The sequence below is a fragment of the Onychomys torridus genome, chromosome 23 (genome assembly GCF_903995425.1).
Source record: "Onychomys torridus chromosome 23, mOncTor1.1, whole genome shotgun sequence".
Lineage (NCBI taxonomy): Eukaryota > Metazoa > Chordata > Mammalia > Rodentia > Cricetidae > Onychomys > Onychomys torridus.
The window spans coordinates 49332481-49345046 of NC_050465.1; the positions used below are offsets into that span (position 1 = coordinate 49332481).

General features: G+C 46.1%; 1 protein-coding gene across 4 annotated transcripts; it reads right to left on the reverse strand.

Moving 5' to 3' along the window:
• Window positions 1-711: 711 nt before the first annotated feature.
• Window positions 712-12105, reverse strand: Mettl21a (methyltransferase like 21A). Of its 4 annotated transcripts, none has more exons than XM_036173821.1 (4): window positions 12037-12105; window positions 11156-11336; window positions 9632-9743; window positions 712-2407 (listed from the first exon to the last, which is right to left on the reverse strand). In XM_036173821.1, the coding sequence occupies exons 2-4, from the start codon at window positions 11300-11302 to the stop codon at window positions 2010-2012; spliced, it is 657 nt and encodes a 218-aa protein (XP_036029714.1). In that variant the 5' UTR covers window positions 11303-11336; window positions 12037-12105; the 3' UTR covers window positions 712-2009. The 4 variants fall into 4 exon arrangements, with proteins under 4 accessions (XP_036029714.1, XP_036029716.1, XP_036029715.1 ...); XM_036173823.1 differs by lacking the exon at window positions 12037-12105 and adding an exon at window positions 11973-12029; XM_036173822.1 differs by lacking the exon at window positions 12037-12105 and adding an exon at window positions 11859-11966.
• Window positions 12106-12566: the final 461 nt, after the last annotated feature.

Consider the following 12566-nt stretch of genomic DNA (forward strand, 5'->3'; position numbering starts at 1 on the left):
TACCTTTTCCCAAAGTCAACCTTACAGGGACTGAACCCCAGGTCACACGTCGAGTTAGTATCTCAATAGCATTGGGTTGTCTTTGCAGTGTGGGTGACACTGTCAGGCTTTCATTTTGTTTCAGAGAGCTTCGATGTCATGGTACAGTAGTATTTCAGTTAGCTATGTTCATCCCCATTTCATGTCATTTATCAGAACTGTTGAGACAGGACATCACCAAATGCTGACAGCTTTTAGCTCACCTTTATTAAAGTAAAACTTTAACTTGACTACATCTAAAATTAACTAAAAATCTAAGGGGCTGGGTATACCTGTGAAGGATTTTTCTTAAATTGTTTGATGTGGGAAGACTCCCTCTAAATACAGATTTTTTTGAGGTGGAAAGACCCACCTAATCTGGGCCTATATAAAGGACATGGAAGAAGGAAGCCCTCCCTCTTTGCCTCCCTCCCTCACTGGCAAGCTCATTCCTTCACTGGCATTAGAGCCTCCTACTTTGGGATTCTGGCATCTCCTGAAGACAAGCTGAGCCAGCCAGCCCTGTGGACAGAACAACTAGTGGATTCCTGGACTTTCCATTGGTAAACAGCCATTGTTGGACTAGGTGGACCATAGTCTATAAGTCACTCTAATAATCCTTCCCCCCCCCTCCCCTCCCCCCCATTCTGTTCCTCCAGAGGGGACCCTGACTAATACAACTACAATTTTAAATAGATGTAGAAGACAACAATGTCCAAAATATTTATTAAAAGAAAATGAGGCCTTCAATAGTCTATACAACAAATTCAACAAATTTCTATTACCATTCAAATGCCATTGTGAGATCATAATGTGCTATGGTCTAAAGTGCTTAAGTTTTTAGTTAGACTTTAATGTAAAAGAAAAGCTTGTACAGATAACTTTATTCATAAAGTCTACTCAGAGAAAACCCAGTAACCTCTAGCTAGGAATGTCATAACTTGGGGTTAGTTTTTGCCTAGTATGCGTACAACCTTAGATTTGGTCCCTAGCAGCACAAAACATCAGTGGCCTCTAAATAGAATCTACCCTGCTCACTTGGTTATATGCTTTTTACTGATACTCGGGAAGGAAAAGGAAAGAGGCCTCCAGCAGCCCACAACCCTGCTGCTATCCGAGGAGCGATTATAGGTTATAATACAGGGTTTGTACCTTGGAAGCTAATCTTTGTGAAGAAATGAGAGTTAACTTTTACAAACTGACATATTAAAAGGGAAAAAACCCACCTAGAACCAGATACAACATTGAGAGACAGCAAAGCTGAAACAGCATCCCTGTGGAAGACTTTCAGCCCACAGTTTTATGTAATTTGAAATGTAAAAATTTATTTTTATTTATTCCTTTGCTTACATACTTACCCCTGAAATCTGGCAAAAGTTATGATATGAGAAACAGAAAATTCTTCCTCATCTCATGGTGCCTGAAAACTATATGGTAAGCAGGGTGTCATGGCACACCTGTAAGTAATCCCAGCACTCAGAGGTAGCAGCAAGAGAATCACTCCAAGTCTGAGGTCGGCCTGGTCTACACAGTTTCAGACCCAGCCAGGGCTACAGACTAAGGCCTTAACTCACAAAAAAGTAAGAGGCTTCAACAGCACAACCCTTTCAGGGGTATGTGCAGGAAACCCTGTTCACACTCAGTAGACGAGAAACTGAGACACACGTGATACAGCCCACGGATGACTGAATCTCACCAGTTTAAAGACACCTGGACACCGTTCTTCTCATGTTGTCAGTGGAAACTGCTTACCAAGAGGGCACACTGGGTAAGGAAAGAACGACAGCCAAACCTCTCGTGCACATTTACTGCTCAGCAGTGAGCCGATCGTAACAGTTACGGCACTGGGACAACTTGTCTGCACAGAACACACGTGCTTTGTTCCTTGAGCAGCTCTGGTTGGACGGACTTGACGTCTGCCATCACATTAGCATGGGCGTTCTAGCTGTAAAACCTTAACTGACACATTCAATTCTTAGAAAATAATGCCACTACAAGTCCTTCCGCCGGCTTCTCTTTTGTGCTTTGTAAATATGTACATCTTTCTCGGGATCGTAGTGAACCTTACTCACAGTAAATTGCCTCTCCAACATGGTTAAGAAGTTATTATCTCGTTCATAGCGAATTCGGCAAGCTAAAAGAATCACAGAGCGGTTGCCACAGAGATGTACCAGTGTTTGAAGAAGATCTGTGAAGGTATCTTCTAAGTATATGACATCAGCTCCAAGGATGAGGTCAAATTCTCCAGGCGAAAAACTTTCCAAATTTTGTCCCCAAGTCAACTCCTTCACAACAACTTTGGGTTGGATGTGGGGAGGTAAGTTGGCTTCAACATTTGACTTAAGAAATTCTAATGCTACTTGCCGATCCGTGATAGTCACATGAGCACCTACAATGTGGGACAAACAGAAAGTAAGGTGAACGTTAACCGACCATAGTGGACAGAGAGGGTCTGCTCCAGTTAAAACAGGCATTATCTAAACATCCCAGATGTTATGCAGAATACCACGACCTTCCACAGGCAGGTCACCAGTCCAGAAAAAACTCCTTTTATGCTGTGTAAATGAAAGTAAGCCTTCCGCTTGCTTCTGTGGCACACTTACTGTCTGCCGAGGTGGTTCTAGTAGACTAGCGGTAAGAAGGACACATAGCCGGGCGGGGGTGGCCCACGCCTGTAATCCCAGCACTCGGGAGGCAGAGCCAGGAGGATCTCTGTGAGTTCCAGGCCAGCCTGGGCTACAAAGCGAGTTCCAGGAAAGGCGCAAAGCTACACAGAGAAACCCTGTCTCGAAAAACCAAAAAAACAAAAAAAAAGAAGGACACAAGCTGGTGCTCCTGAATTCTCCAAGTGGAGCTGACCCAGCCTTTGGGAGTATCCATCATTCAACTTGATCTGTGGGTTATAACCTTCAAATCCGTAGGGCTCAGGGTAAAATAAAATCCAAGAACGAAAAATGGAGAAGCAGAATATGGCTATCAAGATGAGAAGATACAAACCAACAGTCTGCTTCAGAGAGACCGAAGTCAAAACGGTTTTCATAAGAGACAGCTCAGCTGCTGAGAACCTCCAGGGCACCGTCATGCTGTTCTGAAGCAGCTAAGCTGCTTGTGTGATCCACGCATGTCTACTGAAAAACTGTCCTCCGAATCACTGTATGTGATTGGTACAGACTTGGTATGTACTGGGTATCATGTTAAATATTTATTTATTATGTATACAGTGTTCTGTCTGCATGTATGCCTGCAGGCCAGAAGAGGGCGCCAGATCTCATTACAGACGGTTGTGAGCCATCATGTGAGTGCTGGGGATTGAACTCAGGACCTCTGGAAGAGCAGTCAGTGCTCTTAACCTCTGAGCCATCTCTCCAGCCCTAGGTTAGTCTTATTATAGCTCATCTCTAAAGTGTAATCATGTCTAGCTTTGACATCAGAAAGTTTGAAATTTGAGTGTTTTATTCCTTCATAATAGTATCTTTGCTTTGTGTATGTTTTCTAATCCCCCAAAGGATCCCAGCACCTTTCCTGTGGCAGCTTGCACCAGGTGTTTCTTATCTTGATAAAACACTGAGGTAGTGTGGAATTAAATCTGAGGTTACAGGCCTGGATGGAGACACCGATAAAAACGCTCAAGCTGAGCCTTCAAGCCTGGACCTACCACTCCATGATTCACTGATAGGCTGTGTTGCCCAAAAAGCAGAATTCAGTGACTGCTCTCTGAGAAGGAAAACCACACGCAGCCTTCCTGGCTTGAATTAGTACTTTTAATGTGTATTTCTTGGCAGGATACAGAGCACTCTCCTGGCAATAACCAGAGTGATGTAATCATCTAGGCTTCAGCTCGGTACTTTCTCTGAGAATCCTAACACCTATCCTGGGGATCTCTACCTACTAGGTACTAACTAACAACTTACTAAGTATTCCAGAGCTGGCATAGGATCTTAATGCCAACCGAGCATTACCCTGAACATCTACCAAGTCTCCAAATATCTAAGTGACTACTACCAGCCAGGGAGCCCCAACAGAGTGCTCACCCCTGCCACACTCAGCTGAGCCAGCACAGGCCTGGTAGGAAACCCTACATTTTACCCAGGTTGGTAACAACCTGGTCAATAAGATAAGGTAAGGAAGGGCATGATGTTGGACCAAACAAGAAGATATAAAATGGTTTCCTGTAAGAGATATACTGCAAGGAGAAAAGCAAGCTAATATTGTTCATAAATGACAATGGAAATGGAAATGGACCCAGTGGGAACGCAGTGGGCTGTCCTCAGGAAGGGAAAAACAATCTGTACACCTCTGTCATCACTTTTAGTTTTTGTTTTGTCCTTTTGTTGGTTTGTTTGGTTTTTGGTTTTTTGAGGCCGGGTTTCTCTGTGTAGCCCTGACTGCCCTGGAACTCACCCTGTAGACCAAGCTGGCCTCAAATTCAGAGATCTGCCTGCCTCTGCCTCTCCCAGGCCGGGGATCAAAGGTGTGCACCACCACTGCCTAGTATAGTTTTTGTTTTATAAGCACTGCTTTACTTTTGATTAAACATTCAAACATAACCATGTGTTAGAAACACAAAAGCTGAGCAAGAAAATGCTGACCTGGAGCAAAGTCTCATGAGTGAGAGAGAGCTAAGAACAAGCGTGATGCAGTGGGAGGCAGAGCAGGAATGTGCTGTGCACCAGGAATCACACGGTCAGAAATGCCTCAAGAGAGGAAGAGGCCAAAGGAAGGGAAACCTGAACTTACACTAAGATAAGGTCATGAGCTGGGGAAGGAGAAAGGTCCTTCAAGGCAAAAGGCACCGGGCATGAGCAGTGCGGGTCCTGGGGACGTCTCAAAACATGAAAGAAGCTGAGGAGCTGAACAGGAGACAAAGCCTTGCCAACAAGCCTGGGATGTGGTCGGCAACAACAAAAAGGCACAGGATGTTTAAACACAGACCACACCATCAATTAATTGCACCTTTTGGATAAGTATCTGGCAGCTGCTCCAGGAAGTGAGAGAGCAGAGAGACCAGGTGGGAGGGGCCGCAGTCATGCAGGGGACAGATGGTGAGGGCTGGAGTCAGCATTAGAGAAATAGTTACCACAGACTCCGTGGAGTTCAGGCCTGTTGAATTCGGAGCACAACCCATGAACTCTGTGGTCCAGCCACTATAGCACATGAAGAGAAAAGATCAGCTCTACGTGTCATACAGGCTGTTAAAGGATGAGGCTGACTCTACAGTCTATCCCTCAACTCTGGTGACTACCTGGACAAGGATACTAACTCAGAACGAGGGAGGGAATGCTGGGTTTATCCCGTGCTGCCTGAGGTACTAGGAAATAGCCAGGGAGCAGTGCTACTTTTCCGGGTCCATGGCTCAGCAGTTGTATGGAACAACAACAAGCCATCAGCCACCTTCCTGAGCACGGGAGTTTAGGACAGGGGTCTCCAGGCCTAACTGGGCACCAAATTACATGGGAGGGTTTTTTTTTGTTTTTTTAATGCAGATTCTCTAACCTAACCCAACTAACAGAATCCTAGCTTCAAAATGGGATTTTTACCCCCATCTATAAATAGTTCCCAAGTACCATAAAGATTCAGGAGATTTTCAAACTAAAACCCTAGTCTGAAAGTCAGAACTAGATTCAAAGTCTTGCCATAATCCATAGCTTTGCAACCTCGGGCAAGTTATTTTCTCTCTATTGACTCTTTGTCAACACTTGAGGAAAACCCATGAGCAAGTACACTCTGAGACTCACATTGGGAAGACAGCCCAACCGCACACAAGAATGCTCTTCTTCCTGAGGAGGCCTCACGCCCAGCACTAACATCCTGCACAGCGTCATCTACTCTTTATGCAATCTGTCTTCACCTAGTCCTTCCCTCTGGACTTAGAATGTAAGTTGCTTCCTAAGATGCCGATCTAGCTGCCTGGTCACCCTATGCTCCCCACACTGACCCAGCAGGCGCTTGGTAAAATTCCTGGATCCAGGGATAAATGACTGGGTACCAAACCATGACCTTTAAAGAGGGAATAACCAATCCCTTTCCAAAATGTTTCAAAATCACATGTTTTACTTCTGTTACTGTTTAAAAATTTTTTTTCTGGTTTTAACATCAAAATTTCTCTAATCTAATACTTTATAGTAAGTATGAAAATCACGCAGCCACACAAATGCTTATGACAGACATATGAAGAAAGAAACACACACACACATACATACACACACACAGAGACATATAAAACTATAATGACAACAACTATGATTATGTAAAATACAGACAGAGAAAAGAAAATAAAAGGAAATACATCAGCCGGGCGGTGGTAGCACATGCCTTTAATCCCAGCACTTGGGAGGCAGAGGCAGGCGGATCTTTGTGAGTTCGAGGCCAGCCTGGTCTACCAAGCGAGATCCAGGAAAGAGGCAAAGCTACACAGAGAAACCCTGTCTCGAAAAACCAAAGCAAAAAACAAACAAACAAACAAAAAAGGAAATACATCAAAATGCAAATGGGAATTCTGCTGCAATGATAATTATTTTTGTAATAGAGTTACATCAGTCTTATTATTTTTCATGATTTCTAAAAAGTCATCAATCTAGTTGGTTCGTGTATGTTTGTTTATTTGCTTGGTTTTTTGAGGCAGGTTTCTCTGTGTAATAGTCCTAGCTGCCCTGGACCTCACTCTGTAGACCAGGCTGGCCTTGAGTTCATTAAGATCCTCCTGTTGACTTATCCCAGGTGCATGAACTGACTTTTTAGAGCCCATTCCCTGTGGTAGGATACCTCACTCAGCCTTGATACAATGGGAAGGGGCTAGGCTCTCCTTCAACTTGGTATGCCAGACTTCGTTGACTACTATGGGAGGCTTTACCCACTCTGAGGAGTGGATGGGGGCAGAGTGGGAGGGAGGTGAGGAGGCAGAAGAAGAGGAGGGAGAGGAAACTGGGGTTGGTATGTAAAACGGAAAAAATTTTAATAAATAAACATATTTAATAATAATAATAATAATAATAAAAGATCCTCCTGGCTCTGCCTCTCACATGCTGGGATTAAAGGCGTGCGTCACCACCACCCGGCTTGTTTTTAAGTTTTAAGCTATGTGTATGTATGTGTGAGTGCAAATGCCCACAGAATCCAGAAGAGGGGGCTGGATCCCTTGGAGCCGGAGTTACAGTCAATTGTGAATCTGAACTGGGTGTTGGGAACCAAACTCAGGTCCCAGGCAAGAAGTAGGTCATCACAACATGCTCTTCTCTGCCTAGCCATCTCTCTGGCCCCCAGTTCCTTCATGACTTATTCCCAAACTACACAACTATCCCTGTATCTGAGTGGCTGGTACTGTTCAAGGGTCAAGGACACAGAACGAGTTATGGTTTCACTTCATTCCGAAATAGTGTTTGAAGAACTTTATCCTCACTTCTTCAACCCCATCAGTCTAGATTTCTCATTAGAAAAAGAAGCACCAAGAACAGCAACAATCGAAACGCGCACATGCACGTTCCACAGTACATCTTTTGTCGGCCAATGAGCTAATCTAGCTAACTATGGGTGGATGGTGACTAGCCCAGCTTGAGGCTCACTGTGGAGCCAATACTGTCACTATCCCCATTTCACAGACAGAGAAGTCATTGTTAGAGGTTAAACACTGTGCCTAAGATCAAACAGCTGGAATAATCAAGGAATCAAAATTGATTCCAACTACAACTACACATGTATACACTAACATGTCTCTACACCAGCCAACAAAATTTGCCTGTGTTTACAGCAGAAAAAGGAGGGTGGGATGGCGTGTGGGGTAACATACAAAGAACCTTAATGTGAGCTCCTGTGTCTGACAAGATGGCCTTGGAGTCTCAGATCTCTGCTGATAAGGACACTGAATGTGGCTGAATGTCTCAAAATACCAGTTTCAGTTGAGAACAAAAATTAAAAGAAATATATAACATACATGGCAATGAATAAGGATCATCTAAGGATAATAAAAGACATGGAGCCAACAAGGGTCTCATCAATGACTTAATGGTGTTGTGGGTGGGGGTGCCCTAAAATATCAGTAGATTCATGTGCAGCCGCTAAGCCAAAAGAAAAACATCATTATGGTTTTGCTTCTAGACAGACAGAACAATCAATTAATGTGTACCTTAAAATTTTTTGTATGGGAGGTTTGCCTGCATGGACATCTGTGTACCACTTGCATACAGTTTCTACAGAACCAGAAGAGGGTGCTGGACCCCCTGGCACTGAGGGCATAGGCTTTTGTGGACAGCCACGTGGGCACTGGGAATGAAACCCAGGTCCTCTGGAAGAGCAGCCAGTGTTCTTAACCTCTGAACCAGCTCTAGCCTCACCCCACCACTGCTCTCCAATCAAGACTGAAGAAAACGATACAGAGTTACAGACTGGAAACAGAAAAGAGAATAATACTGAAAAATAGTGAGTCATCAGAGAAAAGGTGGGACAAGAGGGGCCTAAAATACCCATAGAGTACGAATAATTCAATGCTCTGCAACTCCAGAAGCCCCCCATTCCCATCAGTTTCCGCCGAGAACCAGTAGCGTTGGGATTATTAGCCTGGGAGCTCTTTTACAAATGCAAACTCTTGAATCCCCCTCCCAAGCCATGAACCAGAAACCACACTGTAAGAAGAGCCCCCAGTGACAAAACTTAGGTGACGGATACAACAGATGAAACCCTAGAGGTTAGTGTGTCTTTATCACTGAATAACTTGAACAATGAGTCAGAAGTTGTAGAAAGACGTCAACAGCGAGTTTAAAAAAAAAAAAAATGAAACTTTAAAATGTTCTAGGCAATAAATGAATGAATGAATGAATAAAATGTTGTTCTGAGCAGCCAAGCACAGTGGTGCAACATGCCTGTAATCCCAGCTACTTTGGAGGCTTACAAATTCAAGGCCAGCCTGGTCAACACTGTAAGACACAACAAGTCAAAAAAAAAAACAAAAAAAAAAACTAATCCCCATATCAGATGATGAGTGATAGATAAGTTGGTATCAACTAAGAATTACAGACTATGAACATAATTTCTTTTTTTTATTCTTAGTTATAACCTCCTTTTAATTTATTTATTTGTTATGTATACAGAAGAGGGCGCCAGATCTCATTACAGATGGTTGTGAGCACCATGTGGGTGCTGGGAATTGAACTCAGGACCTCTGGAAGAGCAGTCGGTGCTCTTAACATCTGAGCCATCTCTCCAGCCCCATAATTTCTTAAAATAAGATGTCAGGGTACACTTGATGGACCCATCTTCCCTAGGAGGGAAAAACCAGCTACTTTCTCACCAATGAAGGACAATTGTTCCCTTACCTCCCAGGATAAGGTCTAATAGTCTATGGACTCAGCACTTTAAGCCAAAGAATCTGTACACAGGGTTGTTGTCCAGTTCTACTGTTTGCATCATACAATCAGAGAGCAAGGTGATCTCCCAGTAGAAGTATGAAGAAGAAGAAGAAGACAGAAGGAGAAGAAATTACTGTCAGCCCCCAGAGCTGAGGGCGCCGGCAGGTGGCCCCCAACTCGTAAGCATGGGAGAGAAAGGGTAACACAGTAAGGAAAGATCAGTGCCTCTCAATGAGCTCTGCTCACTAAGGAGTGAGCTAGCCCATTGCACTCACCCAGCAGGGCAGCCACTATGCCCACCAGTCCGGTGCCAGCACCTAGCTCCACAGCAGAGCAGCCTCTGAGCTCCACAGCACCCATCTCCAGATACGTGGAAAGAACAATGGCCTGGGTCAAAAACACAAGGAGATTATGATTAAGGTCAGCCTGTCCGTCACAAAGAGCTGTATGGCTTCAAAATGCCAAATGCTGTCAGGAAGAACAGTGACCCAACATTTCCATATCCATATCCATTCATTCATTCTCTCTCTCTCTCTCTCTCTCTCTCTCTCTCTCTCTCTCTCTCTCTCTCCCTCCTCTCTTCTCTCTCCTTTCTCCCTCCCTCCCCGCCTGCAAAGTATAATTCCTCACGAACAGGACCTTACCTGCTGCTATTAGAGCAGACACAGGCACCGTGTGCCCAGCATTCCGTATGTACAGTACATGTTAACCAGTGAACAGCTACACCTAAAAAGCTTAATGTTTTGTGTGTCACGGCACATTTAGTGAGGTTTAAAAACTGTTCTGGAAGAAATGACTTGAATGATCTTTGATTCTCCTGAAGGCAACGTCCGGTTCCCGAGCCAAACAAAGAAGAAGCATTACAACACCCACGACTCTCTGAGCCCGGCTGCTGGGTCACTGCCCAACAGAGACCCGGGTCATGTGCTGGACATCAGAAGGTAGGTTTTCACCAAAAGTTTTAGAACTCCACATGTTCAGTGAGCATTACAATCTCATACTTTTTTCTCTTTTTTCCCCACAGCTATATACTAGGAGTATAATGGAAGTGTCTTCATGCCAATTGTTTGTTTGTTTGTTTGTTTGTTTATTTTTTGAGCTGAGGATCGAACCCAGGGCCTTGTGCTTGCCAGGCAAGTGCTCTACCACTGAGCGAAATCCCCAACCCGCCAATCATTTACAGCCAAAGACAGAGCTATCCGAAGCAGAAAAGCAAGAATCTCTTCGAACTATAGAAAACTTAAAGCATGATGTTGTCGGGCTCTGTGTGTGGTATTTCAGAAACTAACTTAATGAGTGACCAGGGCAAACAGGCTTCTGCTTTCCTGTCAGTCTTCTGATATTCGCTGGGCAATCACTGGTCAGTCATTTCACTTCCCTCAGCTTTCAAAATGCGATGTGTATAAGAGGGCGCAGGGATGATGGAAAGCTTGTAAACTGGGGTAGTAATGGGTGCACTGCCATGAACACACTGAAGAGCCCAGTGATTTCTGCATACTTTACATTGGCGGAGAACATATGTGAATTAGATCTCAATCAAGCAATCAATTTTCTTTTTAAAATATAGTCTAGTCTTTTTGTTTGTTTGTTTGTTTGTTTTTGTTTTTTCAAGACAGGGTTTCTCTGTAGCTTTGCGCCTGTCCTGGATCTCGCTCTATAGACCAGGCTGGCCTCCAACTCAGAGATCCACCTGCCTCTGCCTCCTGAGTGCTGGGATTACAGGCGTGCACCACCACCGCCCGGCCTAGTCTAGTATTATGGTGGTGGACGTTTCCAGAGGCCCTCCAGAGCTGACTTACCGCATCCCAAACCACTGCTGCGACTCCCAGTTGCCTCCAGTCCTGACGGATCTGGATGGTGTGGTTTGCAAACGAGAATGTGGCAAGAGGCTTGTGGAACTTCTGGAGTCCTATGCCCGCGCCCTCCTCATAGGGCACCAGGGCCATTTCTCCTGAGTCTAACTCCGCAACTTGCTGAGACCTGTCATGCAAAAAGAATCCTGAGTGACGCCGTATCTTAAGTAACTTTAAAAAGCTATTGAAGCTATTCTACAAATTCAAAGTAAGGAACAGGTTGCCGTACATCTAATTTCTTGGACAACTTTTCCAGAGTCTTACGGCTCTGAGTTTGTGTCAACTGATACCTCTGGCCAACTCCCGTGAGGGGCGGCGCCCTACAGGCTCCTGCTACTCTGCCTGCGTTTGGAGCTGCATAAAGGTGCAAGAAATGACAGTGACAGCCCTGGGCATCTGACCTGTCCCGACACGACAGAACAACACTTCCCGCCTACATCCCCACGTCTAGCTGGGACAAGGGAGCCGAATGGATACTTAGGCTGAAGCTTAAGGGTCCGCCCTGACTTTTGATCCTCGCTGGCTCGCTAAGGCGGTGGAGAGTCACCCAGAAGGCTGGAGTCGAGCACACTGGCGGAAATCGCTCTGAGCAAAGATGCACATCTGCACCCCACCACCACCACCACCACCACCCGGTCCCGCCGGCCACCTCTGGGCCACAGAGGCGCCGTCCTCACGCCCACGACAGGGTCCCGAGAACCCGCCGCGGGTGGAAAGAGGCCTCGGCAGGGCGATCCACCCCGCCCTCTGGGGCCTTTGGGACCTTGGCGGGAGGGAGGAGACGGAGCTCGCAAGCCACCCTGCGGCAACTCAAGGCTGATACTCACTCTTCCGGGAGGTTTCCCGGAGCCGCGCAAGCGCACTGGCTTTCCCTCGCTGTGCAAAGCTCCGCCTTAAAAGGGCAGATGGACGGGAGGCGGGCGGGAGCTGCTTCCGGGAAGGTAGGCTCGGGCTTCCGGTCCGTCGCTTTAATGGCGCTGCACTGGGTTGACCTCGGTTCTTTCGTTCCTCTTCTCGTAGGGCCCCCACGGGTTTGGGGGCGCCAGGAAGGGAGGGCGAGTGCGCCGGGCGTGGGGTAGCCTGCACCGGCTGCGCTCTTGTGCCGATCTTATTTTTCAAAGTGGACAGGTAGTGGTGAAGTTGGTTCCCAGGGACGCGTGGCCAAGTAGGGTACGAAGCGAAGTCACTGTCCGTTTTGTGGCCGTGAAGTGGGAAAGTCATTCCGAGCGTCTCTACTACGGCGCGGGTCGGGTGGGGCGTGGTCGTGCGGCGCCCCGGCCGGGTGTGGAGCCGGACCACGTGCAGCCGGCTCGGGCGCTCGCCTCGTTCCGCCAACACCCGGCCGGCCGACGCGGCC